Source organism: Ixodes scapularis, unplaced genomic scaffold, assembly GCF_016920785.2.
Source record: "Ixodes scapularis isolate PalLabHiFi unplaced genomic scaffold, ASM1692078v2 PGA_scaffold11__112_contigs__length_91849675, whole genome shotgun sequence".
In the NCBI taxonomy this organism is placed as follows: Eukaryota; Metazoa; Arthropoda; class Arachnida; order Ixodida; family Ixodidae; genus Ixodes; species Ixodes scapularis.
This window is the reverse complement of record NW_024609837.1, coordinates 61,286,497-61,314,027: the sequence shown is the minus strand read 5'-3', so window position 1 is coordinate 61,314,027 and position 27,531 is coordinate 61,286,497. Positions and strand designations below refer to the sequence as shown.

At 44.6% G+C, this 27,531-nt stretch overlaps 2 protein-coding genes across 4 annotated transcripts in view; both read right to left on the bottom strand.

Annotated features, from left to right (window-relative positions):
* Positions 1-18,614, bottom strand: part of LOC120846800 (endothelial lipase) — a 90,928-nt gene extending 72,314 nt beyond the window's left edge. For all 3 annotated transcript variants that reach the window (XM_040218677.1, XM_040218678.1, XM_040218679.1), the window contains exon 1: positions 18,570-18,614. The gene's annotated coding sequence lies outside the window, so the exon portion shown is untranslated. The remainder of the gene's footprint in view (positions 1-18,569) is intronic.
* A 6,982-nt stretch (positions 18,615-25,596) lies between these two features.
* LOC120846782 lies at positions 25,597-26,745 on the bottom strand. The gene has a single exon (XM_040218658.2). The coding sequence runs from the start codon at positions 26,602-26,604 to the stop codon at positions 25,633-25,635; it is 972 nt and encodes a 323-aa protein (XP_040074592.2). The 5' UTR covers positions 26,605-26,745; the 3' UTR covers positions 25,597-25,632.
* Positions 26,746-27,531: the final 786 nt, after the last annotated feature.

The following is a 27,531-nucleotide window of genomic DNA, read 5'->3' as shown; positions in this document are numbered from 1 at the left end:
GGCCATGAAGAATTCGACTGCCGATTCTACAATAACAGCTGTGCGCGAAATGTTCAGCCATTTTGGGATACCGAAGACTATCGTGACAGACAACGGGACTCAATTTACGGCAGAATCGTTCTCTCGATTCCTCGCGGGAAATAACGTAGAACATCTACGCACTGCTTCATACCACCCTCAGTCCAACGGGCTAGCAGAAAGAGCAGTCAGGATGATTAAGGATGGTCTAAAAAAGGTCACGCATGGTAACCTTGCTACGCGTTTGGCTAAAATATTATTCGCGTACCGCCGAACTTCTTTCGCTGACGGTTCTTCGCCATCACAACGACTGCTAGGCTACCAGATCAGATCTCGTCTAGACGCCTGCCTGCCATATCCTGGTGCTTCATTGGTGCCTTTGCAGGAACCCCGTAGCAAGCTGTGGCCCGGAGATCCAGTTTGGGCCCGGAACTTCGGAGAAGGAGAAAGGTGGTTGCCAGGGACGGTAACTACAACGACCGGAGCAAGAATGGTCTCAGCAGTGGACACACCGTCGGGAGAAGTCCGACGTCACATTGACCAGATCCGTTTTCGAGAGCCGCTGGCACTCAAAGTACCAGGGACAGCGGCAAAGACAACGCAAGGCGCTCGACAAGATGCAGTACAAGATACAACACCTGCAGAACCAACCATCAGCACCACCCAGCCGCCAGAGTTGCGAAGGTCAACCAGAGAAAGGAAGCCTGTAGATCGCTATAGCCCCTAGGGGGAAGGAATGCTGTATCAGAGCTGTGTCATGACTCTTGGAAACTTTGTATCATCCTCCAATGTACTTATCATTCTTATCACCACCCTTTCTGTTTTGCACCCGAAGCATCGGCTGCCTATATTATCACGTCCCTGACAATAAACGTGGTTCACAACCCAGCATGTCTCCGTTCGGACACGTCGTAGCAAGGAACATTCATAAAATCAAACAGGAGTGCGGTTGCAATCAAAGCCAAAAGTCGTTGTTTGACGCCACCCGAAAAAAAAAAAGAGAAACAGGTGGAATGTCCAAAGACACAATTAGTAACAAATTAGCCCAAATAAAACAGGGGACGGGAAAGAAAAGGATGATAAAGAAGTTAGGAGTGCACAAGACAATATGACGAATATATACACAAATACATACTTACTAAATATAGACATAATTGTGAACCGACCAAGAACAAAGTCAGTACAACATTTAGCAAAACTAAAGCAATTTGGACGGCAAAAAAACGTCAATCAAGCAGTTCGAAGTGCACAAAAAAAACAGGAATAATATGTACGCAAATACCTGTGCACTAAATATAAACATAGTTATGTAATCTCTCCTCCAGAAAGATAAAGTTTCATACTTTTCTTCAGCTGGTTCAATGAATTCGCCTGCAGAATTTCAGAGTGCAAATTGTTAAAATTCTCGGGCACATAATATTCGCGCGTAATCCTACCGTATCGAGTACGGACAGAAGGAATTTTAAATGTTTCTTGAAAACGAAGGGAATGAGTAGGTAGGTTTTCTCTTTTGAAATCATCAGACCCGAAGTACCGTTGGACAACAGTTCGAGTAAACAGACTTCTGAGACATGAGAATTGCAGAAAGTTAAACAGGTCACTGTCATCAGGTTTTTGCAAGCCATAAGATACACTTTTCAAATATTTTTCAAAATGCTATCTATTTTACTATGCCATTGGGCAGAACAGTTTCTAAACACTGTAATCCCATACGTTAATACGCTATATGCAATCGTGAGGACGATTATTTTACGTACTGAAAAAGGCATAAGCGATCTGGTATTATATAAGAGGCAACATACACTCCTTAGCTTTGCACAAAGAAACATGAACTGAACATTCCAAGTTAGGCCGCAGTCAAATAAAATTCCAAGGTACTTGACAGATTCAACATATTCCAATGAAACAGACTTGCATGGTATACATTTTGAGTGATGTAAAACAAAAGGGAAATCCAGACGCACGTATTTAATGGGATTATGGAAACAGGTAAGTTTAGTCTTATTTACGTTAACTTCCATAAGGTTTCGCTCAAACCTTATGGACCTTATATAATAATAATAATAATAATAATAAATTTGTATTCAGGAACATTCATTAATTCTTACAGGAGTGCGAGGGCAATCAAAGCCAACAATGGCTTGTGTGACGCCGCACAAAAAAAAACACAAAAAACAGAGGTGGAATGTCCAAGAACACAGTCAGTAAAAAATTCGCAAAAGTAAAAAAATGTGGACGTGAAAAAACAAGAATAAAGCAGTTAGGAGTGCACCACACATGAATAATATGTACACAAATACCTACGCACTAAATATAGACATTGTTATGTAATCTCTCCTCCAGAAAGCTAAATTTTCTTACTTTTCTTCGGCTGGCTCAAAGAATTAGCCTGCAGAATTTCAGAGTGCAAATTGCTAAACGTCTCAAGCACATAATATTCGCCCGTATTCCTACCATATCCAGTATGGACAAAAGGGATTTTAAATGTTTCTTAAAAACGAAGGGAATAAGTAGGTACGTTTTCTCTCTTGAAATCATCAGACCAGAAGTAACGTTGCACAACAGTTCGAGTAAACATACTTCTGAGACATGGAAATTGCAGGAAGTTAAACAGGTCACTGTCATCAGGTATTTGCAAGCCATAAGATACACTTTTCAAATATTTTTTTTAATTGCTATCTATTTTGCCATGCCACTGGGCAGAACAGTTTCCAAACACTGTAATCCCATACCTTAACGCGCTATATGCAAGTGGGTGGGCGATTATTTTACGTACCGAAAACGGCATAAGCGATTTGGTGTTATATAAAAGACAACTTACACTCCTTAGCTTTGCACAAAGTGACACGAATTGAGCATTCCAAGTTAGGCCGCAGTCAAATAAAATTCCAAGGTTCTTGACAGATTCAACATATTCCAATGAAACACACTTGCATGGTACACATTTTGAGTGATGTAAACTAAACAGTAAATCCAGACGCACGTATTTAAGGGGATTGTGGAAACAGAGAAGTTTAGTCTTATTTACGTTAACGTCCATAAGGTTTCGCTGAAACCAGTCCATGAGTGTAGTCGCAGCAAACTGTAGTGAGCAGGCGGCATTTTCGAAATTAAGATGTTGAGTGACTATTACGGTATCGTCCGCATATTGATAAAGCTTGGCTTCAGAGAGAGATGTTGAAATATCATTAACGAACAGATTAAATTGAAGTGGAGACAAAATTGAGCCCTGGGGTACCCCTGCTCTTAACATTGTTCGCGGACTGCGGGACTCAACCGCAATTACAAGCTGTGAGCGGTTCAAAAGGTAATTGGACAGAAAAGAAAAAAACGGGCCACAAAAGCCGTAGCTATACAGCTTTCTGAATAGCTACGGCTATACATCATTGATAATAATAATATTAATAATGTGTATTGCGTGTTCAAGAACAGCTAGTAGCCTTTTTGTTGAAACACGAGGAAAACATTGAGACAAAGAATAGAGAATAATAATATTAAGAATAAGATATAGTTTATTGCTACCGCAAAGACAAATTTAAGTATTGCGGATGCATCAAAGCCAATAGGCGGCTTGTGCGACGCCATCCTCCAATAAAAAAACGATATGTAGCTGTATAGCTACGGAAAATACAAAAAAAAGAGAGATGTAAACACAATTTCATGAAGTTAGTGACTCTAGTTATAAAGTACATATTTTACACGCCAAAATATTATGCACACACTAAAACAGAAATCAAGAGAAATGTCAAAGCAAAATGAAATACCACCAAACTGAAAAATATGCTAAAAAATATACAGGAGTCTTCTGTTAAAATGTCCTACAAACAGCAGAATGCCTATTAATGTTCCAGAAAGACAGGCGGTTTAGGGTGACACACATTACAAAGCAAAAGGCGTTTACAGTATAAACAAACAGGATAGAGACCGAAACCAATAGTTCCCTATTAAAACTAAATAAATCTAAGGATCTTTTTTAACTTTGCCCAACGATGTTTGGTTTAGAAGTTCAGGTGGTAAGTGAGAAAAAAATATATGGTACATAAAAGGCACGCGAACTTTTGAGATAACGAGTGCGAGAAAGGGGTATGTTGAAAGGGTGCGTATGTCGAAGATCACGTGAGGGTAGGCTTGAGACTTTAAAATCAGAATTCCAAAAGTGCCGCAATACCACTGAATGAGCATAGAGGGTTTGGAAGTTGGGTAGCTGGAAAGAATCAAAAAGATTAGCTCTCTCAGGTATTTTAAATTTTTAAGAAACACCTTCTTAGGATAGCTTTCAGGATCGAAATAATAATAATAATAATAATATAATTTTCATTCCATTTTCATTTCATTTAGATACCTTCATAACACTATAAGGTAACGGGTGTGTCGAAGCCAGTAGAGGCTTGAAGGACAGAACCCAGCAAATGGAATGTAGCAGAGAGCACAGAAGAAGTCCGTAGAGCACACATTTAAAACATTTATCGCACTATACGAGAAATAATATAATAATAATAAACCTGCAAATAAAAACTGCAAATAAAATTATGTGCATCGCAACAATGCTGCCTTAAGCAGTATACGACGAAAGCTCCAGCTTATGCCCGAAGAAGGCCAATTCACCGAAAATATCTACATTTTGTGACGCTAAATCGTTAAGTAATATTTACATGCGAATTATTGGTCACACCTTTTCTTGGAGAGACCGAGCTTGTACGTGAAAATTAACACAGCGCATTAATTCAGTGTCAAAGATTCCATGGATTATTTTATGTAGAAGGAACAACTCACGAAAGAGTGTGCGAGTTTATAAGCATTGAAGACGTAGATTTTTGCATGTATTCGTAGTCATAATAACATCTATTAAAATACCTATCATTAATAATTCGAATAAATCATTTTAGCACGAATTCCATACACGGCGCATCAGTAGCCCAGAAATATTTCCAAATCACACTGCCAAACTCAAGCCTTTTGCGTGCCCAGACAAAAAATAAACGAACAATGCATAAGAGATTATAGTCGGTTACTAATCAGGAAGGTAGCGGCGAATGCCCCTCAAAGGAATCTTGTATTCCTCGGCCACCAATCGCGTCCCGTTGTTTCTGTAATGTCACAACCTGCGCAAACCAATCTTGTTCATGCAAACGAATATTTTCAGCATGGCTGCCGGGCAGATTCTCTACGACTCCAGTATCTTGCAGCAATTATTCTGTTTTTAACGCGGTTTTTCACTTACCCGAGCGTAAGTTGCTAAGTCCTAACCGCGTCCTCTTTTATTCGCAATAGGCTCTTCGCGACAGCGTGAGAATCCAGCGATAGCATTGCCATCGAAAAGTTCAATACGGAAGTGAAGCCTGGCATCCTACATACGTCGAACGCCGTCTGCTTAGTCTGCCTCAGGTTGCGCCACAACATCGTGACGGCATCGGCTTTTCTTCGCAGTGGTTTCCGTGGAGAGACGTTAAAATGCTGCGGTCACCAAACTCTAGTGTAGTGGGCTGTGCAGGATGGGCATACGTAAACCGCGAACACAGTAAGTGTCTTCACCCGATTTCGACGTTATCTTTGCTGGCATTAATAAATACTCTGTCTACTGAAACGACGCCTTCGAAGCAGTGTATGTATTGATCTGTGAAACCTGGCGTCCTTGTCAAGTTTCCGCGTCGCAATCAGCTCCACGGTAATCTATGACTGCGATAGTACCCTCGGGTGCACCCTCGTTCGCAATAATGAGCTGTTACATACATGTGGCATACAAATGATAAAGCCAGTGGTGCGTATAGTTACAAACATTTAATTGATATTGTTTTGGACATGAAGCTGATGTCTTCTTTTGGAAAAAATATGAGAGAATTTGAGGGAAGCATATTTGGTTCTCTCAAAAGCTTCCGAACATTCTGCTTGCTCTCAGAGGCCCTTTCAGTTTATGTTTATGCTTCGAAAACCGGGTACGTGACGCGTGTACCCCCACTCGCGTCGCGTCGCTTTGCGGCCTAAGGTATTACCGGCAAACACGCACCAACTTTTCAAATTTACTTTAGAAGGAAAATTTTGTCCACACTGTTCGATCGCAGCATTGGTTTAATAATTTGTAACAGCTGAAAAGTATGTCAATAAAAATTGATTGCAAGGGCAGCTTCCCAGTTAATGAATTGTGGCTTTCTTATATGCGAAATATTTATTTAAATTAAAAATTCAAAACATACCGAATACCCAGATGTCCTGATCTTGGTCCGAATCCAAGCGGCATAATGGTTTGTCTTTACAACAGTAAAATATTAACGATGTTTCTGTCAAGCAATGGCTCAAGCCGCCTAATTACATTTTTGACGTATGTTTATCTCTGCATTACACCAGGCCGTAGCCGCGATTGAGCTCTTCAGAGTCCGCCATCATCTTTCTGGCCTATACCTTGGCAAAGACAGACTCGTGTAGAAAACATATCGAACATCTTGGAGGCAACTTCACAGTCCTCACCGTCAGAGCTTCCATGGAACCATCGGAAAAAAGTGTTCCTGTCGTTTCATCGACATATGTTTCGTAAACTTTTTCTCGACTCTCGTCTCATCGACACTGATTGTTTCATCGATACTAAGACACCGTGCTGTGAAGTTTCATCGACACGCAAATTGCACGCTGTAGGAACATTTTTTTGCGCGTTTATCACTGGTTCACATGTTAAACTATCCGACTCACCCAGTTCACGACGCTTTGCGGCGACATTCAGCAGCAGTTCATTACAAAAATGTGAACCCACCCGGCCCACCCGCACATGCCGCTTCGGAGCAGCGTGTAAGGGTGGTACCGCCACTGTGCATGTACCCGTACCCTCGCTCACCAACAAACCAACGTACCCCTAAGCAAAAAAATGTTGTCGACGAAACATAGCAAGATATATCGATGAAACAGTATGTTGATAAAACGTTGCAGTGTTGATGAAACGAACTGTCGGGGAAATGTCATTTGATGGAATGAGTGGCACGACACAAAAGTCCTTTTTCCGAGCAGCGTTACTTAAACACCACCGTAACTGGCATCATTTTTAAATAGCCATTGCCAGACAAAACGCACTCGAAACAAAAAAAAAGTAATGAATTTCACGTCCTCTGCTGTTAAAAGTCACGACCTGGAATTCGATAAGGAGCAGCTGGTTCGTCCCTATCAGGTAAATATGAAATGGTTCTGGACTGGACAACATGGACTCGTTATCGGTGCTATTGGTGCAAAATTATGACGAGTACAGCGGGCTCGGGCCTGAGAGTCAAGGGTTAACGTGGGTCTCCCTAAGCCGAGGGGTATGGCGAGTGCACACCGACAGTGGGAAGCGACCAGCTGCCTACCTGATATCGTTGCAAGCCTTACGACCTCAGTCTTCAAAAGGCTCTGTGTGATTCGTCATACCGGATAACCTCTCAGCAGCCCATTAGACGGATCCTACAATTCCGCTCCAACAGTACATCTCCAGGCCTTCCAGGAGGCGACCCGCTTGATCCGAGAGCAAAAATGGACCGCAAATCGTGACATGCACCTATTTAACTTTTGGGCCAGCTGACGAGGCCACTCCAGCAGCACCAACGGAAAAGGGGATTACGCCTGTTACAGACTATAGCATCACAAAACCCAGAAATACCTTCATCCATTCTAAAACAGTTTCAGAAGCCACCCAAGCACTCAAAAACGACCTTTCAGTACTTCACAACGCTGTCCTCGGCAACAAGTCTGGCTGCAATCTGTGCATTGTAGTTCTTATCGGCTCTAAAAAGGTTCGATTTAATTCTCTACATTGCACTAGACCGGGGGCTCAAAACCATGGTCTCTATGGAAGACCACTTCACTTCCATCACAGCTTTCCCTCAAGACTAACGATATCAACTTGCGTCGAGCTGAACTAGGCCCAGTTACCGGCATTGGCACTCCCAGATCTCCATCCTCTCACCAACCCTTCATCAATGTTGTAGCAGACGTTTCCTTACGTCAAGCAATCAGTGCTGTTTTTACGATATATTTCAAGCGAGTACAATGGCACCTCAAAAATTTAGAAAATCTATGCCACAACCCTTCAGACCGCACCTCGGCGCACAGGGCAGCCTGCTCCTCATACACCACGAGGTGTTAGCCAACTCGCCGAAGTGCGAGTTGGCTAACACCTCGTGGTGTATGAGGAGCAGGCTGCCCTGTGCGCCGTCGACTTCAAAGGAGGTTTCTACGTCGCTATTATGCTTCAAAACGGAGCACTAGCACTGGGATTTTACTCTCCACTGTGCTAACACAAGTTATTGTTATTCCCAGGGTGGCCTCGGTCGTGTGAATGGCCACAGACGTCCCTTTACGCTTCGAAACAAATCACTGGCATTGAGAGTTAGCTGCCCACAGTGCCGACACACGTTATCGTTAGGCTCAGGGTGGCCTTGGTCATGTGAATGCCAACCGACGTCCAGTTTCTGCTTCGAAACAGATCACTGGCAGTCAGAGGTAGCTGCCCACAGTGCCGACACACGTTATTGTTATTCTCAGAGTGGGCCTCGGTCGTGTGAATGGCCACCGAAGTCCAGTTTATGCTTCAAGAGAGATCACTGGCAGTGAGAGTTAGCTGCTCACAGTGCTGACACACGTTATTGTTATTCTCAGAGTGGCCTTGTTCGTGTAAATGGCCACCGATGTCCAGTTTATGCTTACAAACAGGTCACTGGCAGCGAGAGTTAGCTGTCCACAGTGCTGACAACACACGTTATTGTTATTCTCAGAGTGGCCTCGGTCGTGTGAATGGCCACCGGCGTCCAGTTTATGATCTCAAACATATAACTGGCAGTAACAGTTAGCTACCCACAGTGCTGGCACACCTTATTGTTATTATCAGAGGGGCGTGGGTCGTGTGAATGACCACAGGCGTCCCTTTTAGACTTCGAAACAGAGCACTGGTACTGCGATTTTGCTCTCCGCTGTGCTAACACACGGTTTTGTTATACCCAGAAGCCTCAGTCGTGTGAATGGCCACAGACGTCCCATTTATGCTTTAAAGCAGAGCTCTGGCAGTGATCTGTTTTGTCGTTTTTCTTAAACAAAAAAAAGAGCTTCTTTGCAATCAAAATTCAATTTGTTGCGTAGCGAAGATGTTTAGCAGCAGGAAGGCCAATATGGCTTCTGATGTCTTTGCCGTAGATGGGATGCAAACGTTTGTTTTCACGAAGTTTAACTTTATGCTGGTGATTCATGGCACAGTGCAATGTATAGACCAGCTTAGGCATGATCGCAACAAAAATAGAAAAAGTTTGTCTGGTGGCTGCCATGTCGAAAAGCCAGGAACAACGCTATACGGCAACAAGCAGAGAAGCATGACAACATGAGACACGGAAGGTCAGTGGTGGACAGGAACGACAATCCGATTTTACAGCATACGAGAGGTCCTTAAAAGGACCGTTGTGTGTACCGAGATGTTTCACGCTGTCTCCTTAATGTTGGCGTTAAGCTTCGTCAAAAGCCCCGACACCAGAAAGGTCACTCTCGAATCGGGTGTCCTTTCCATCCAGGTGAATGATTATGGGCTCGATGTGCACACTTGTGGCACCGCCTCGTCGGAGCGTTGGCTCAATGTCAACAACGTGCCTCACAGCATTAATCCAGTTGTCAGTGGTGACCTTCCCAACTTCTTCGTTGAGAAGTGTCCCCACGTTGACGATCTTAAGCGTCCTGTTTTGGGCAGAAACGACGTTCTTGATCTGGGCCCATATCAGTTCAATAGGATTAACCTCGCAGTGATACGGTGGGAGCCTGACCACAGTGCAGCCAGCTGTCTCGGCAGCAGTGCCCAGACGATACTTTAGGAACTGTGGCTTCACCAAGGCCACAATGTTGAGGAGCTGCTTCTTCAGCATCTTGGGGATCCATGAAATTTTTTAGACGTCAGCCACTGTCGGATGTCGTCCTTGCGGGACCTCGTGGTCGGCACTGCTTCCTACCCTGTGAATGGTAAGAAACGTTGTCCATGACGATAACGCTTCCGGTCAGCACATTGCTCAGGACACCGTCGACCCACTTTTCGAAGCGGGCGCCATCCATTTCCTCGTGGTAATCGCCGGTCTTTTGGCCACGGAACACGTCCAGGCAGCCGTCAACGAAGCCTTCATCGCTGTCGATGGGGGTGAAAATAAGACGCTAGCCCTTCCCTGATAGCAACTTGAGGCCATCCGAAAGACCACGCATGAAGGCGTCGTGAGACGAGGCCACGGTCTTGTCTACCCACACCCTTGAGACGGTGTGTCCTGCCACCATCCACGTCTCGTACAGGTAGCTCGGCTGCCAGGCGACGATGTCCTCTCGTTCAATCAGCCGCGAATTTCGTTTACTCTTGTCATGCTCGAATCCGATGTCGTGGAGAAGGCGACGCCGATTCCAAGCCTTCAACAAAGGAACGTCAGTGCTCGTGTAGAATTCGGCCGTTATCTTCTTGACCGTGAGGACCTCGTTCCGTCGAAAGAAACGGTGGACGCACGATCTCAGCGCGCACAACGTGAAGTCACCATACCTGACTTTGCGCCGCCTCTTGCCTTCACTTGCTGGGCGCTTCCGAGATTGCTTCACAACTTGTCCCTCATTTCTTTTGCCTGCTTCCTGATCTCGAGAAGGGTGCGTACACCAACGCCAAGCAGTTTGCTGACTTCGATCTACGACTCCTCCACAGGGAGGTTGGGCTGGCCGGGCTTCGCGGGCGGTGCGTGTCGCACCTGAACGTACACGTTCATTATCAGCTGCCGTGCAACTCGGTTGAGGACATCACCGCTCTGATGCTTCCTGTAAAGGCGCCTTGGCGTAGACGACGAGGCTGCATCAGACTCTCTTGACAAAGAAGAATGGGAGAAATTGCAATTCCGCTGTCTCTTGGGATTCATAACGGAAAATAAAGGACGTCTTCGAATTTGTTAAAACCCAAGTCGCAGAGATTTCAAAACCCGAAACGCAGGATTTCTTTTTTTTTTTTTTTTTGGGGGGGGGGGGGGGGGGTTCTTTGCTTCCCATGTTTAATAAACGCAGCGAATGCACGGAATTTACCCATTTCGTGTAGGAAGGTTATCAAGCTAAAGCTAACAACCATATATGCATTACTTATGAAACTTAAAATTTATATTTATTTGTCCAGCAAAGGTCGCTTTCTTTTCGCCTCTTACTGTAAAACCCTTAATGTTCGCGAGCCCTCAATTTTCGCGAATTTCACGAATCGAAGAATTCGCGAAATTTAAGGGCGCGCGAAAATTTTGGTCCTTAAGATTTTCAATGCAGGCGTCTGGAATTCGCGAAATTTAGTGGTCGCGATTATGTTATCTGTGACCGATTCGCGAAAACTAGGGGCCGCGAAAATAAAGGGTTTTACAGTATTTCATATAATTGCACTACTGCTCCAACTCAGGTCTGAAATCAACAGACTTTTTTCATCTCTTTAGTAACGAACAAGTTTTGTTGCCACTAAAGCCTTCTTTTTACTTCAACCTTCCGGAGCGAGTAATGTAGAGGCCTAAATACATAATTCGCCTCGGCTAGGTGGTGCAAGCTGTCGCCCGCTACAAGGTCCGTCTCTAGCTAATATCTATCCATTGGAGTAGAAGGGCGTTTTCAGCGAACTGTTTTTTCGACTGCGGAGGGGTTTGAAGCGGGCGCACCACGCTTGTGGGGAGGAGCTTCCACTACCTTCTTGGCTTGTAACTGACCATAGTAATGTCACAATACAAGCGTGATAGCAAGTACAGCATTCTTACTGAAGAGGCGACTGCCTGCGTGACATGAGAGGAAAAAGAAAATCTGGTGTCCAAATAAATCCCAAGGTCGCGAACAACAGTGGCTCGTGTAATAGTTGAGGTCTGAAGTACCTACGCATAATATCAAATTTCGCGTTTTCGTGACATTGTCAGTATAGTTTTGTTTTTTTCTGGATTGAGTAACAAGATATTTGCAGAACACTTTCTTGAAACATATCATCCTGCAAAAGAACGCAGTCATCGGATGATCGTATATTGGTAAATATCTTGATATCATCAGAGAACATTAACAGATGTTAAAATTGTATGCACAATTGGAGGTCGTTTATAAAAATAAGGAACAGGAGGGGCCCGAGGTCGGATCCTTAGGGTACCCCAGATGTTGTAATAAAAATATCGGGGTAGCTGATCGATATTTTTACACAACTCTGACGACCAGTTAAATACGTCTTATACCCTAGTTACATGGGCGCCTTCAACGTGTAACCTACTATAGATAAGGTTAGGTTAGGTTAGGTTAGGTTAGGTTACGTTAGGTTAGGTTACGTTAGGTTAGGTTACGTTTCGTTAGGTTACGTTAGGTTAGGTTAGGTTAGGTTAGGTTAGGTTAGGTTAGGTTAGGTTGACTCAATTGCGATCGGCCGCAGTTACACGGCGGCGCCAACTGTCATCGAGCCGCTAGTGACAGTTGAGTTCAACTGAGCTCCCCTATTTCAGTTCAACTGAACGAACTTCCCCAATGGAGGTAAAATGGCGCCTGTCCGCAAGACCGCTGCCGCCGATCATCTTTTGCGAGGCACTTACTGTTTCAGAATACAGAGGGAGGCGTCTAGAAAGAATCGTAGAATATCCATGAAGGAATAGGTTTAGGCGTCCGAGCAGCCGGTAACACGATCGCGGCTATCCGGCAAGCGGAAAAGCAGCCAAACGAGCGAAGATGGCGGAGGGACCAGCATTAAAAATGGACAATAGTAATGGGTGCACCCATCGTAGTGGGCGGAAGCTTGCACTACCTAGCCTAAAATATGCGCAACCTAGCCCTGAATCTGCTTTGGTACACAAACGCCGCGACATAGCAACAAGGTATAAAACATAATGTACAATATACTTATAATAAATAAAAAGATGTGTCTCCGAGTAAATTACTTTAACAATCAGGCTGATCACGTGGCAGAAGAACTAGTTTCGTTTTAGCTTCAACTGGGTCCCAGAGAACCGTGTAGCACCAGCTCAGTTCAGTTCAGTTCGATCACAGTTGGGGCCGATAACTGTGATTTAACTGTGATAGCGCAAACAGAGATAACCTATGAAGTAGAAGATTATGATTCAATTTATCGAAAGCATTACTGATGTCAAAGCAAATATTATTTATTTGTCCTCTGATATGGGAACTGGGTAATCAAAAAATGAACAAAAATAGGGTTCCACTGAACGACCTATAAAAACGAATGTTCAACATTACATTTCTTGTTGAAATAATAGAAAACACGCGAGTAAATAATCATTTCAAAGACGTTCGAAAAAGCACATGAGATCTTTGAGATGAATATTTACTCGCGTGTTTAGTATTACTTTCAATAGGAAACAGTGACAACAAACAACAATGACCAATGCGATGTAAGATAACACAAAGCAGCGCTAATTTAACTGAGCGTTTTCAATCATGGAGGTTCGAAGCTCCTGGAGGCGACATGATGCCACCAGAGTTGAAGCCGGGAGAGACTTCCGGTTTGAAGGGACACACCTCCAACGATGACCAGAAATGAATGAAGCAGAAAGACGCCTTTGGACGGAAAAGACAGCTGATTCACCGACAACGACCGTTTTGGTCACCCCTGGGGCATTCCTAACCACCGTGACCTCTACATCCGGCTTCAGTTGAGAGTTGCTCGTTTGGCTGACTTGAGCCGGAACGTCGTCTCCCCTTTTGTCTACCTCCATGTCTTTGATGCACTCGAAGAAGAATAACAAAGTTGTTGGGCTATACGGTGTGGAAGAGCGTCTGGTCCTTGAGCATCTCTTGCGTTTGTCTCCCCCCGACCTCAAGCAATGATGACGCGGGCAGGGCTTTCTCGTCATTTCTCGTTCTTTACATGCTCTGTATATTGTTTTTTGATAGGCTTTCCCCTCGTTGCATTTCGATGCGCGAAAGACGCAATTTAGAACACTTGCTCGCCGTATAGCCACTCCCAGGGCGTGACTTAATATGTAAGCGTTTCTTGGTTCGCTATTCGTTGCTCGTTGTTCTTATTTGCCATTGCCGCAGCTCATTGGCTGAAGAGCGACTATATGATACTCGGAACTCCAGAGTAAATTTTTCTTAAACTGTCATCAACTACAGTTTGTGCATGTAGGGCAAAATACTGCAGACAGGACAATGACAACCAAGTGAGACAGGAAAGGCGACAGTTTTCAAACAGCTTTCAACTGTACATGCCCTTTCTCGAATATAGGTATAATCTCTAACAGCTCAGGAAAGGAAGAATCAAGCTTGTCGCTTCGTGATTCGATGGTTGACTTTCTAACGCCGGAATCGCATTGGCTGCGAAGATGATTGTAAATGCCTGGAACTTCCCACGTCATGCGTTCCATCAGCCGCCAGTCACTTTAGTTGAAACTTAAGTGGTTGTCCTTTCTTGCTTCCATGATCTTGTCCCATTTCCGCTATCTTATTTGTACCAATAAGAAATGTAAGTACGCCAGTTGATATATACTACTCGTGCATATGTCAATAGTCAATAGGATTAATATTAATATATGATACGTACATTTACACTCGGTGATATCACACTCACCGAAGCTCGGAAATAATTCACAATATTGAAGGAAGATAAACAACTCCACATTCATAGATATCTTTATCTCCGAGGTGAAGATGCATTCTGATTTATACAGTTGTCAAGTTTATAAAGAGCCAGTTTGTGTTATGCGAAATTTCACTGACGTCTGGCAACACTGTGCGCGCGGCCTTCATTTACAATCCTGGTTATGTAAAGAATCTCCGGTGTTCTGGGGGGGGGGGGGGGGGGGGGGGTTGAAAAGGGGTGGGGCAGTTGTTAATGCGACGCTTCAGCGTCGTCACTTTTCAAGTTTGTGACACTCAATGGGAACGGTAGGTTTCGCTGTGAAGCCTCTCAATTCCGAGGACACTTAATTCTTTGTTTGCCGCCAAGGCGCCATGGGGAGTCGAAAAACTTTAATACTTGTGTTCTCCTTTTTTGTTTTTCTTTTTTTTTCGTTTAGGGGTTATTATGTCAGTATTGGACCAGATCGTGTGCACACGCCTTAGTTTTGAATAAAGCGTACCATTAAGCATGCGAAGCTCAGGATTATAAAGCTTTTGGGCTCTTATTGGTGAAGGCTTTAAGCGGTGAAAATCTCCGCGCTCTCGTGATGCTGACTGTGCTTCGGTATACCCTTGTCGGCGTTGCGAAGTGCGCAGATCGGTTGTAGCTAGTTCCTGCTTCAGAAGATTCCGGCGCCTTACAATGGTAAAAGACGGGTATACCCAGCCCTGGCTCATACGTCATTTCGCTGGCGGTCTTGTAAAACACTGCCTGCTATTGCTTTCGTAATAAACCAGATTTTGATCTTGACTAAGGCAAAGGAACTGAGAGGTCCCAAAATGATGTTGACATCCTTAGTGTTGATCCCCTCTGCGACCGAATCATGCCGTTGGTTTATTGCAGTAGCCGCGATCAAACGCTATTTTCTGCGCTTGGACTTGGCAAGAAATGGCAGACGACTGTCGCTCTCCAGCTGAACCGTCCACGGAAATTTCAGCAGTTAAGAGTTGGGATTCCGCGGCGACAGCATCATCTGTGTTCGCTAGTCCCTTTTGCGAGGACGTCAGCGCCAACCGTCGGAATCGCGACCTTCAACAGCATGATCCACCGACCCGTGTGACTTCATTTCTTGCCACTTCGGGACCCTTCTGATATTAGGGCAGGAGAGGGCGCTAAATACACCAGTTTATGGTGCGTTCTAGGCACCATAAAATGAGCTTTAAGAAAACAGATAGCGAACTCTTTGTACAAGAGTTTAGGAGCATTTCTGCCTCGTTGTCTGCTTGTCTTATTGCAATGAGTCAATAAGGTTCTATGTCTCCCTCATCTTATAATTCTGCCACACACGTATCTTCAAATCAAGTTTTTGGTATACAATTTGAACCTTCACATGATCACAATATTTTCGCTCCCCGCTAAGAGGCGTGTCGTTGTCCGCCTGTCCTGTAAATTCCCTCCACTGAGATTCATTGTTGATTTACGCTGGGCTATATTCCTTTTTACACGTATATGCATTTATTTACATCTGGCAAAATATCATTGTTGCATTTACGCAGATAAACGCATAGTAAGTCCGCAGATGGTTTAGAATCTTTAGATAATCCTGATAGCTAAGTTCATGACACCTATTTATCAATTCAGAATCTCATCCCCGGTGAATGTTTCTGGGCACGAGCACGTGGCACGGAATCAAAAAGACTCATCTATTGATTTGTATCATATGAAATTAAATAAATATATCCTCGCATTTCACCTAAAATAGAACCAGCACATTTCAGTTTTGTAAAAACAATTGGAATCGACAAAACATATCTAATTGGGATCGAACCGTGCGCGGACATCAGGATGTTTCTTCGCATTTTCGCCAATTTTTAACACGGTATGTGTTGTATCACCCGAATACTAGGACAATACTGTTACAAAAGAGCCACCATGTAAAATCGTCCCAACAATCTCCCTGCGAAATTTAATGATGCAATTAACATCACGTAACTACGTCGCGGGACCTCGCCACGTGAGATCAATTTCCGCGCTTCGGTCATCAGGCAAAACAACATAACGGAACCAGGTTATGAAACCTCAAATCACGTGACGCATGTTTCTGCGAGTTGATGGTTTGAACTCAAGACATTCTGTGGCCCTCTGGTCCTTGTCAGCATGATCAGGCCTCCGTAATAGACAATTCTCGAAAGTGCGCACCATTTAGCAGCTGCTTGCGCCAATGATCCGAAAATGCCAATATTTGAGCACGTGCTCTGAGCAGGGATGGGCAGTATTTCAAATACAAGTGTTTGAAATACGTATTTCAAATACTTTTTTGTATTTTTCATTTGTATTTAATTACAAATTGGGTAATGTATTTGACGTGTGTATTTAAATATTAAAACGTGGTTCTTTGAAACACAATTGTAATTAAATACAATTTTGTGGGCGAAAATACATCCCTCAAATTTATTGTCACTGTCCAGAGCAGGAAGAAAACTACGTTCTGCACCGAATGCAGTGTCTCTCAATCAAGCACAAGCGTTTAGTGACTTTGTGATTACGGTGCTAGTCCAGGGCAAGGATAGTGACGAAATCGACGTTCACAGGCAGACTGGCAAAATAAGGGCCTGTGACAACCTGTGATGCTTTCCAGCCTGATTTCCACCCATATTTTTGCCTGGAACATTCTAAATGCGCGGGTCGTTCAGATTTTCGTAACTGGTGCGAGTTGCAACGAAATAAAATTCTCTAGCTAGTGCTGCGCGTCTTGGTCGTCTCGGTTCTTCGTTGGTCTATACAAAAATGTAATGGACAAAAAAAAGCTGCTTGAAGCTCTGTACTTTTTTCACCTATTACGTCCAAGCTGATTCATTTTTTATTATATTTCTATTACGTTACTAGAGCCTCGCACACTAACTCCCGAGTGTGCGATGCAAAATTAAAATGAGATACCAAGAAACCCGTTGCAGGTACCCTGAAGTCGCTGACGCAAATTTTGAGGAATGTATTTGGAAAAGTATTTGGAGGAGACCAAATGGATTTGGTTGTATTTGTATCTTGTACTTAAATGCTTTTTTGGAAATGTAATTAGATTTGTAATTAAATACATTTTTGACGAAGTATTTTGTATTTGTATTTCGATACATATTTGCATGTATTTTGCCCATCCCTGGCTCTGAGCACGCACTGGACGCGAGGACTGTGTCAGCGTTTGGCCTGTAGTCGAATCCAACCACACATTATGCCAAGAAATGGCGGCCACCATGGTTGCTTGATCTGGTTATCAAAAGGAACTAATGTTACCAAGCAAAAACTGTATGCTCATAGAGAAATTAAAAAAAGAATGGAGAAAATTCATCCTCCCGCTCCATCCACGCACACATAAACTCACAAAAATCGCGTTAACTAATGAGAAAAAACATTTGATAGCAAATAACCACATAGATATGTCTGCAATTACTAAATATTAAGGTAGGCTAGTTGGCAAAGCGTTGTTAACATGAATAGCTCGGAGGACACACAAGGACATAGCCACGCGGACGGAATTACACTTCGTTTTATCATATGTAAGAACGGAGTCAAAGGCACGGACGAGTATATTAAAAGCGCAAGTTAATGGGCCTTCCTTGTGCGTGAATGGCCAAGTTATAATAGAACACGCGCAGAAACACCACGAAAACTATGACGTTGCGATTTTAACGCTGTTTCATTGATTCCATGGGATCGTTAGGTTGGGTGTGTAAGGTGTAACGAAGTAAAAAGCTACAGTTACATCACATTTAAAAAAAAATTTATTAGAAACATGGAGGATAAGTTCGGGGAGGGAAGGAGAGCAGAAAAGTTGCAAGAAGCAAAAGTATGCGAGGAAGGTGGTGTGGAAACATCCTAATCTAAATTCTAAGCGACGGAGAAATATAATAACGGACAAAACGTACGACTTTCATCCTTCATATTATCTGCCGGTGCCTCAGGAACTAGATTGTGACATAAGACCTGTTCTGCGTTTATCAGCTGAAAAACTTGTTGCTATGTGAAAAGTGCTACTCACATTCGGCAGTTTCAGAAGGCTGTTTGTGAAGACTGGCAGCTACAATTCGGTGCGTTGCGCATTTATGGCCCCCCTGCAAGCAACCTAAATGCATAGTTTCGTTTTGTTATCTTTGTTTCCACAATTTCTTTTCACGCTCACATTTGCAAACCTCAGACGAGAGTTCAAGTTACCGCAGTCCAGTTCACCTTACGATAAACCGCAGCGGATGCTACGTATCACACTAGCCAATCTGGCGCTTTGGCCGCACCACGTGACTAAGCGCCCCGACCGTGGCGGCGTCCCTCCGGAAGGTCACGTGATGCGCACGCTGCACGGGATTGGCTCCGATGGCTTGTAGTGTCCTCTCGGGTCCATCGAACGGTGAAACAAATTGTACGTAATTGAGCTCGACTTCTAGGTTGCCTCTCGCGGCTTCAAAGATAGCAGATAGTTAGGCAATCGGGGGAGAAGGAAGACGTCTACTCGAGAAGGTCCGTCGACTTGATTCAGCAGTTACTGGATTCGGACTGCGTCTTAATTTTACGCTGCTGCCTGGAGTTCCTAGAACTGGATGTTGCATCTTTATTCTTTATTCTTCATTTCTTGTTTTTTATTCAGAGAACTCCTGCGGCGCCTAGAAGGCATTATTGCAAAGGGTGAATAATAACGAAAAGAACGTCTCAGCATTTGCAGCACAAACTATACATTCCTGTAATGCTTCCCAGTCCTTGATCGCGTCCTCACAAAAAAACGAATTTTCGCAGAGCTCCGTCCTAGTACAGTATTCGCGTATCTTGTGCACACGATCATTACGTTTGGAAAAATAATTTGGTATGAAGAGGTATGCTGAGCTATTACTACCAGTAGCTTCATAATCAATGTTGTACAAAAATTTCGACCGTAAATATTTTCGCCGAAGGTCCAATGACGACCATCCTAGTGATTGTTTCATGTTAGTTACTAGAGAAAAACGGTCGTACTGGCCCAGGGCGAAGCGTGCGGCACGATTTTGTATTATTTTCCGAGCCATCAATGCGATATTTTCTGGAAGGGTCCCACACAGGACATACGTAATCTAGAAGTTTCCTTACATAGTCAAGATACGCTAGTTCTTTTATTTTTTGTGTAGCGTTTTTTAGCTTTCTTTGGACAAAGCTAAGTGCGCGACCCGCCCTCATAATGACATCATCAATCTGCGAATCCCACGTGCAGTCGAATGACAAAATGATTCCGAGGTATTTTACTCTATTCTCATTCGTTACTAGGTCATTGCTTAAATAATGCTGTTTCTCAACTTTTTTTTTTACGTGTGAAGCTATCATAAACACATTTCTTTACGTTAAGTTGCATCCCCAATTCATCGCACCAATGTTTTATTCGATCTAGGTCAGCCTGCAGTTGTCCGGAACCCTCCCCGTTTTTTATACGCGTACACACACCGCAATCATCTGCAAATAATCTCAGCTGGGAAGTTACATTGACATGAATATCGTTGATAGAGATTAAGAATAACAATGGCCCCAGAACCGACCCCTGTGGTACACCAGACGTAACTTCAACAAAATGAGACGCCTCGCCGTTTCAAATTACACATTGCTGACGCGAAGACAAGTATGACTGAATCAATTTTAGTGTGGTAATATCTATTTTCAAACAATTCAATCTGTGAAGTAAGAAAACACAATCAGTTTGTTCACCTTTACCTACGGACATGACAAGATCATGATGGAGCTCGGTTAGTTGCGTGATACAAGAATAACCTCTCCTAAACCCGTGTTGAGAATCTATGAAAAATTCATGGTAACTAAGATGCTGCATTACCTGGCAATACAAAATATGCTCAAGTAGTTTGCAACAAATTGATGTTAAAAAAATTGGCCTGTAATTTGTAACATCTTTTTGGGGTCTCTCCTTGTGTATTAATATTGTATTACATGAGCTGCTTTCCAATCATTCGGTAATGACCCCTTAAGCAAAAACTGATTGAACATTGTAAAAAGATATGGGGCAATGGCGTCAGCACAGCGCTTCAGAACCCTAGGCGAAATTTGATCAGGGCCAATCGCTTTAGTTTCGTCTAAGCTTTTTAGTAGCTTTAGTACTTCCTCGACACTAACCTCAACTGGAGGCATATCATCGTATCTGTTTTTAAGCGTTACTGGCATTATATTGTTCGCAGGCGAAAAAAAAACGATTGAAAATATTCATTAAAAATGCAAGCTTTTTGACGGGCATCTGTATACTTAGTTCGTTATATACTAATAAGTCAGGTATTCCCATCTGGTCATTTCCACAACGTTTCATAAACTCTCCTAAACCCGGTACTATTGCAGTTACACTTTGCTGTAGTTTTACAGTGTTCTGGAGTGCGTGCAAGCCGTTATGTAAGATATCTTCAGTACTGTGCAGTCATGTTTCCTTAATACGGACGGCGTTAATATGGACACACCAATTTTACACAAGGTTTCATGGTCGAATTCTGGAAACGCATGCCTCGTTATTATGGGAAACTCACACTATGGACAATTTCCAGGGGAATAGGAATATGATCATATTAACGGGACATTGCTGTAATTACTTCAGTTGCACTTCTCGGCAGCTTTGCTTTGTTTTGTCGAGCCCGCAGTTATTTCTCGCAGGTCATTTATCAGGTACTTATTCAGGTTGACCTGATCCCCAAAAAGGTTGGCACAATTTTTAATGGAAATCACTTATTCTTTATCTTTATTTGATGCCTTTGCCAGGCACTTGTTTTTACCCCTAAAAAGCACTCATTTTGCGCGCATATAAAAGATTGCCTATTTAAAAAAACAAAAACACTCGAACTACAAGACGGCTGTGATATTGAAGTGTACAAAAGTAAGCACCTCATTTATTCAACGCTTCTGTCAAAAAATTTTGGATATCAGAATTATGTTCTCAACCTCAAAATTAGACGAGACAACCAAAACACAATGCAATATATTTTCATTACATTTTGCACAGTTTACAGGCTAAGGGCCATATTGTCACAGGTGGTGACCAATAAACAAGAAATGAACAGGAAGAAATAAACGTTTAATGCGGCGAACGTTTGCCAAAATAAAAGGGTAGAAAAGATAATAACAGAGCGTCGCGGGCGTCGAAGTCGGCGTAGCAGCAGAGTCGAACGCTGGGGCGAAACTGACTCCGGCTTGCCACGCGGAGCCGCTTTTGTACACGCGTTGGCTTCTGGAGCATTCGACGTAGAAGGTTCGACGCGTAGAACATTCTAAACTCGTATCAGCTAGACGGTTCTCGAATTCACCAGAACATCTCATTACAGTGTCAACAAAAATGCGTAGCCGCGGCCAGGAATCGAACTTTGGCCCTTCGCGTGGGAGGCAAGCGCGATAACCGTTAGGCTACGGCCGCTTTTTTTTTTTTTTTTTTTTGTAAAATGTGTTTATTTACATATTAAAAGCATTACAGAGGGCCACCTTGGCCAAAGAGCACTCGCACAAAATGAGACGTTATTACATATGCATAACCCGGTACATTCACATAGAGGTTTGAACATTATACAATGTCTAGTGCTTAAATGTTCCTCTTTTTACCATATAGTTTCTTAAAGCGACTTGCATCGCTGGCCATGACTCAAAACCCGGCATTTCAGTGTGTTCCAGGAGGCTACTGGTGTATGCAAAGTTGTCAACAAAGTGGTGCCAAGCAGGTTTGCCCTTTTCTAACACCAGCGTGTGGTCCGTTCGAGATCTCCAGATGGCGTGCAACCCGAGCAGCAATAGCACTTCTGTGCATTTTTTATTTTCACCCATCTCCACTTGAAGATATTTCAAGTTCTCCCAGTTCAACTGTGCACTGATGTTAAAAGCATTTCGAAGTTCAGACCAGAATATTTCCGCATTAGTACAGAGCAGAAAAACGTGTTGCAAAGTCTCCGGGAAAGGACACAGTGCACAATAAGTCGACCATGCTACAAAGAACCCTTTTCTCTCAAGCCATGTTTTAACAGGCAGCACTTCTACATGAAATTTTACGAAGAAGTCTTTGATGCTTGTTTTTACAGGGAATTTACGCAATCTTTTGAATACACTCGATCCTTCTGAATTTCCCGGTGGGGGGCGGTACATTGGAGGTGGAATGACTAAGTCAACAGTATCCCAATACAGCCTTTTTCTGTTCACTTGGATTAGGTAGTCCCAGGAAAACCTGGCGTGGAAGAAGTGGATCGCATCATTAATTTCTTTATAAAATCTGAGTACTGGTGCTTTCATTGAGGCTTCTTCCGTACTTACTATCCAGGAGGGCAAGTACCGTCCCCCTAGACGTTTTAGCGCTCGTGTTGACACCGGATTAATCTGGTCCCGGAAAAACAGAAAGCGTTGAACTTTTATTTTTAACTCTAGGTTCACAAGCCCCAAACCGCCTTTGAACAGGCTCAGAAACAAATTGGTTCTACGCATTCGTTCAAATAAAGATTGCCAGATGAACGTGGCACAAAGTCTGTGGAATTTATGGATCTCTCCTTGCCGGGATGGTATAATTTGTGCCGCGTACCATACACTCGAGAAAAAGACAGAATTACAGACAAACGTTCTGTTAAAAAGAGAGAGATGTCTTCCATACCATTCGTTCATTTTGCCGTTAACCTTGTTTAAATGGATACCTTCATGGCCAGTGCTCAAGGATTCCGTCGCCAGTCGAATACCGAGGTAATTATCGAGTGAGCAAGACCACTTTATTCCCATATATTCCTCTGGTTTGAACGTCCACGGGCCAAGCCAGGATCCGGTCGATTTAGAGGTGTTCATGGCTGCTCCTGATAGTTTGCAGAAGTCCTTTATATGATTCAAAGCCAGTTCCAGCTCTAGCTTCGACGAACAGATCAAAGCGACGTCGTCTGCGTAGGCTAATATTTTGGTCGGCTCGGAACCTAGATTAACACCACAAATATTGACATCGGTCATGATTGATCTACACAGAGGTTCCAAATATAGAGCAAATAACAAAGGCGACATCGGGCATCCCTGCCGAACTGACGATTTGACCTCTATCGGGGCAGTTTGTTGTCCGTTCACTAACAGCCGGGTTGTGATATCTTTGTAGCAAATTTTTATGTACTTCGTTAGCCTTTCTCCTAGGCGGCATCGCTCAAGAAGCGCAAAAAGAAAGGAGTGTGACACTCTGTCAAACGCTTTGCTGAGGTCTACTTGCAGTACTCCAATTGGGTACTGTTCCGCCTCCGCTGTCTCACATATGATTCTCATTGTGTGCGCGTTTGTAGTGATGGATCTGCCTTTAAATCCGTAGGGCTGGTGCTCTCCTACGATGCCGCTTAATCCCACCTCCAGACGTTTGGTAAGAATTTTCGCCAGAATTTTGTAGTCTGTGGTCAGTAGACTGATTGGTCTTAGGTTGTCTACAGTAGTGACACTGGAGGCAGTGTTTTTCTTCGGGATAAGCACAGTCAATGCTTGTCGCATCGACGGTGGCAGCAAATTGCGTTTTAAAATGTCTTGATAGACGGCCCGAAGCAGCGGGACTAGCAGATTCGTGAACTTTTTATAAAACAGTGATCCTAGGCCGTCAATTCCGGGTGACTTCCTGACTTTAAGAGTTTTAATCGCCTCTTCAATTTCTTTTTCCGTAATTTCACTGTTTATTCTTTCCGAGATCTCTGAAGGAATTTCAGGCATAACTTCCAAGAATTCCTCGAGACAGGTTCCACTTCCATATTTTTGCCCTCCCAGTAGTTTTGTGAACGTGGCGACCAATTCTTTTTCTATTCGCTCTTTCTCCGACACAATCTCATCTCCAGTTCGTAGCGATGTTATTTGGTTGCGGCGTACGTGCAAACGTTCTTTAGTTTTGAAGATTTTAACCGGTCTTTCTTCGAGCTGTAGCGCTTGCAGCCTACATCGCACCATCGCTCCCTGGTACTCCTCCTTTAGAAGCGAGAGCAGCTTCGATTTGCATTCGCGAATGTCTTCCGCGAATACTCCTGGAGTATGGTTTTCTTCACGAACTAAGATTCGCAGAGTATTTTCTAGGGAGCGTTTCTCTGCTCGCGCTCGTGCAGCCTTTTCTTGGCTGAACCGGAAAGTAATTAACTTTACTTCTTCTTTGAGCAATTCCCAGCTGACGGCATCTACCGCGCCTACTTCGCTTGTATTCCGGATGACGTCCTTAATTTGCTTAATTAAAGTTTCATCCTCTAAAAGGCTTTCATTCATTTTCCAGGAGCTCCAGCTCGAGGCTCTTTTTTCCTTACGCTTTGCTCTTCCTAAACAGACCGAAACGACTGCGTGGTCGGAGAAGGCCACAGGGGTAACCGAGTATGCGTCAGCAGTCGCCACGCATTCACTTGAAGCGTACACTCGATCGAGACGGGCGTGACAAGTGCCCTGCCAATGGGTATATACTAGACCCGGTGCTGCCACCACCTCTGTCACATCTTGAAGATCGAAATCCCGCAGTAGTTTATTCAACTCTACGACACTGGAGTCCGATTTTAGCCCGTTGGAGCAATCTCGTGCCTTTAAAACACAATTGAAATCTCCCGCCAGTATCGTCTTTGCAGGCGTATCTAAGTATTCCCGTAGATTGATAAAAAACGATTTGCGGTCGGCTGGCGCATTTGGTGCGTGCACACAAACAAGCTTAAAGATATCACCGTGAAACAGCATATCTACTGCACAGATCCTTCCACTCTTATCACTTTCCCACTCGGGAAGTAGCGTGAAAGCTTTATCTTTTCGAATGAGAAGAGCCGCTCCCCCGCTGTGCGTGACAGCGTTAGAATGGAAAAGACTGAAGTGTCTCTCAAAAAACAAAGCCATTTCTTGTACCTGTAAGTCGGAGGCGAGCTTCGTCTCCTGTAAGAACACAATATCGGCATCCCTTTTCAGTAGTTCGTTGAGTACCCATTGTTTTCTCTTCCGCACAATTAGGCTGATGCAGTTTAGGGTTAATACATTAAACCGTTTTTTCATTTGTTAGCTAAGAAAGGTAGGAAACCTAAAACCCTATACTGACGCGCTCTAACTAGCAAGGAGAAGCACTCACTACGAGCCGCGGTAGAAGGTTCGTGCCAGGTTCCGTGCTAAGAGTCCGTCTCGAGGCGGTTGTCCAGAGCCGCACGGAGCGTGGGCGGCTTGCGCCGTCCGCGACACGGCGTGACCAGTTTCGAACGCTGTTGGGTCGGCATACCGTCCTCTGCCCCAGGGCTTCGGTCTTGCTCGTGCGGTCGCTTGGTTGGTGTAGCGGCTCCCGCTACCATGGCTTCGTCCCGCATTTCGCTGTCAGAGAACCCACCATCTGGCTCTGGTATCTTGGCTGTAAGTTGCGACTCTTTCTCCGGCGTTGTAACAGGCGCTTCCATGCCACCTTGTTGTGGTTCCCCAGAGGGAGCGTCCGAGGGGAGCTCGACCTGTGGAGAAGGTTCCCTGGTTCCAGACGTCGGCATTTCGGCAATCCTCGGGGCCGCAGGAAGCGTCCTTACGGTGGCGTTCGCACTGGCAGCTAGCTCGGCTTCCGCTTCGTCCATAATAAGGTCGGTGTTCTCGTCCGGAAGTGGTCCAGCCGTTGCCACTGCGTAAGATTTGACGCAGTTTTCCCTTGTGTGGCCGTAGCGGTGGCAATCGTCACAACGGGGGACGCGGCAGTCCTTTCGGATGTGGCCGGTCTTCTTACACCGGAGGCAGAGCGGGGCTCGTCCGGGCACTAGGACGAGTGCAGAGCCGCCGAAGAAACGCAGTTGATGCGGGACGCTTTCTTTACTGACGCCTTCCTTGAGAGTGATCCGAACAAGCCTTGTTGTTGACTGGACTCCTTGAAAACCTTGGGCTCTACACGTCTCACGGGTTACTTCGTGTACTTTGCCATATGGCTCCAGTGCTGGTCGAACTGTGTCGTCGGGGACGTGATAAGGTACCCAGTGAAGTTTCAGACAGGTTTCCGAGTTCTTCGGGTCTATGAGGATACATCGCTTGCCTTTGACAGTCAGTTCCTTGGCGGCGAGCAGCCGGTTCCTCGTTGACGCAGAGTGGAAGGTGACGAGCCACACGTGGTTCATTTGATAGGCGCCAAAAGACGCCACGTCGCCGAGGATTTGCAGTCGTTGCAGTTCTTCTCGAAAGTCCTCAATTCGGTACGGACGGCCGGTTACGTCGCAGTGTAGAAAAACAGAATTCACAGTGGCTGCTTCAGAAGGCAGAGAAGGCAGAAGTATCTTATATACATCAGCAGACGAGATACCGCGGCCGGCAACGGCCGTTATCATCGCTCCGTCGGAGCTTGCCATCTTATCGACCGATCGCTGCGAGCGCCGGCAACAGAATGATTGACCGTTAGGCTACGGCCGCGCTGCCTACTTGGCGCGCGGCATTACTCCCCCTTTAAAAAAGTGCATCGCCCCGATGCAACACAAAACAAAACAAAGCACATAAAAAAACACATAAGATCCACAGTCCTATCGAGCGTAGTACGGCTTCAGGCGCACGACGTGGAGGACTTCAGGTCGTGGTGGGCGGCGTGATGATGTTCTTGTTCCGTCGGGCATCACCTCGTAGTTCAGCTCGCCGAGGCGACGAAGTACCTTGTATGGTCCAAAGTACCGTTTCAGCAGTTTCTCACTGAGGCCGCGGCGACGGATGGGCGTCCACACCCACACCCTGTCTCCGGGATGGAAGTGAACGTCCCTGCGACGAAGGTTGTAGCGGCCCGCGTCGACGCGTTGCTGGTCTTGAATCATGAGTCGGGCGAGCTGGCGGACTTCTTCGGCGCGTTGAGCAACCACCTGGGCGTCGTCGCTCTGATTGTCAGATGGCTCATGGGGCAGCATTGCGTCCAGCATGGTCGTTACCTTCCGACCATGTACCAGCTGGAAAGGGGTGAATCCAGTGGTCTCCTGAACCGCCGTATTGTAGGCGAACGTGACGTAGGGCAACACCTCGTCCCACGTCTTGTGTTCTACGTCGACGTACATAGAGATCATATCGGC

Coding starts and splice junctions, on each gene's coding strand:
- LOC120846782 (XM_040218658.2), bottom strand. CDS start 26,604: ATGAACCACGTGTGGCTCGTCACCTTCCACTCTGCGTCAACGAGGAAC.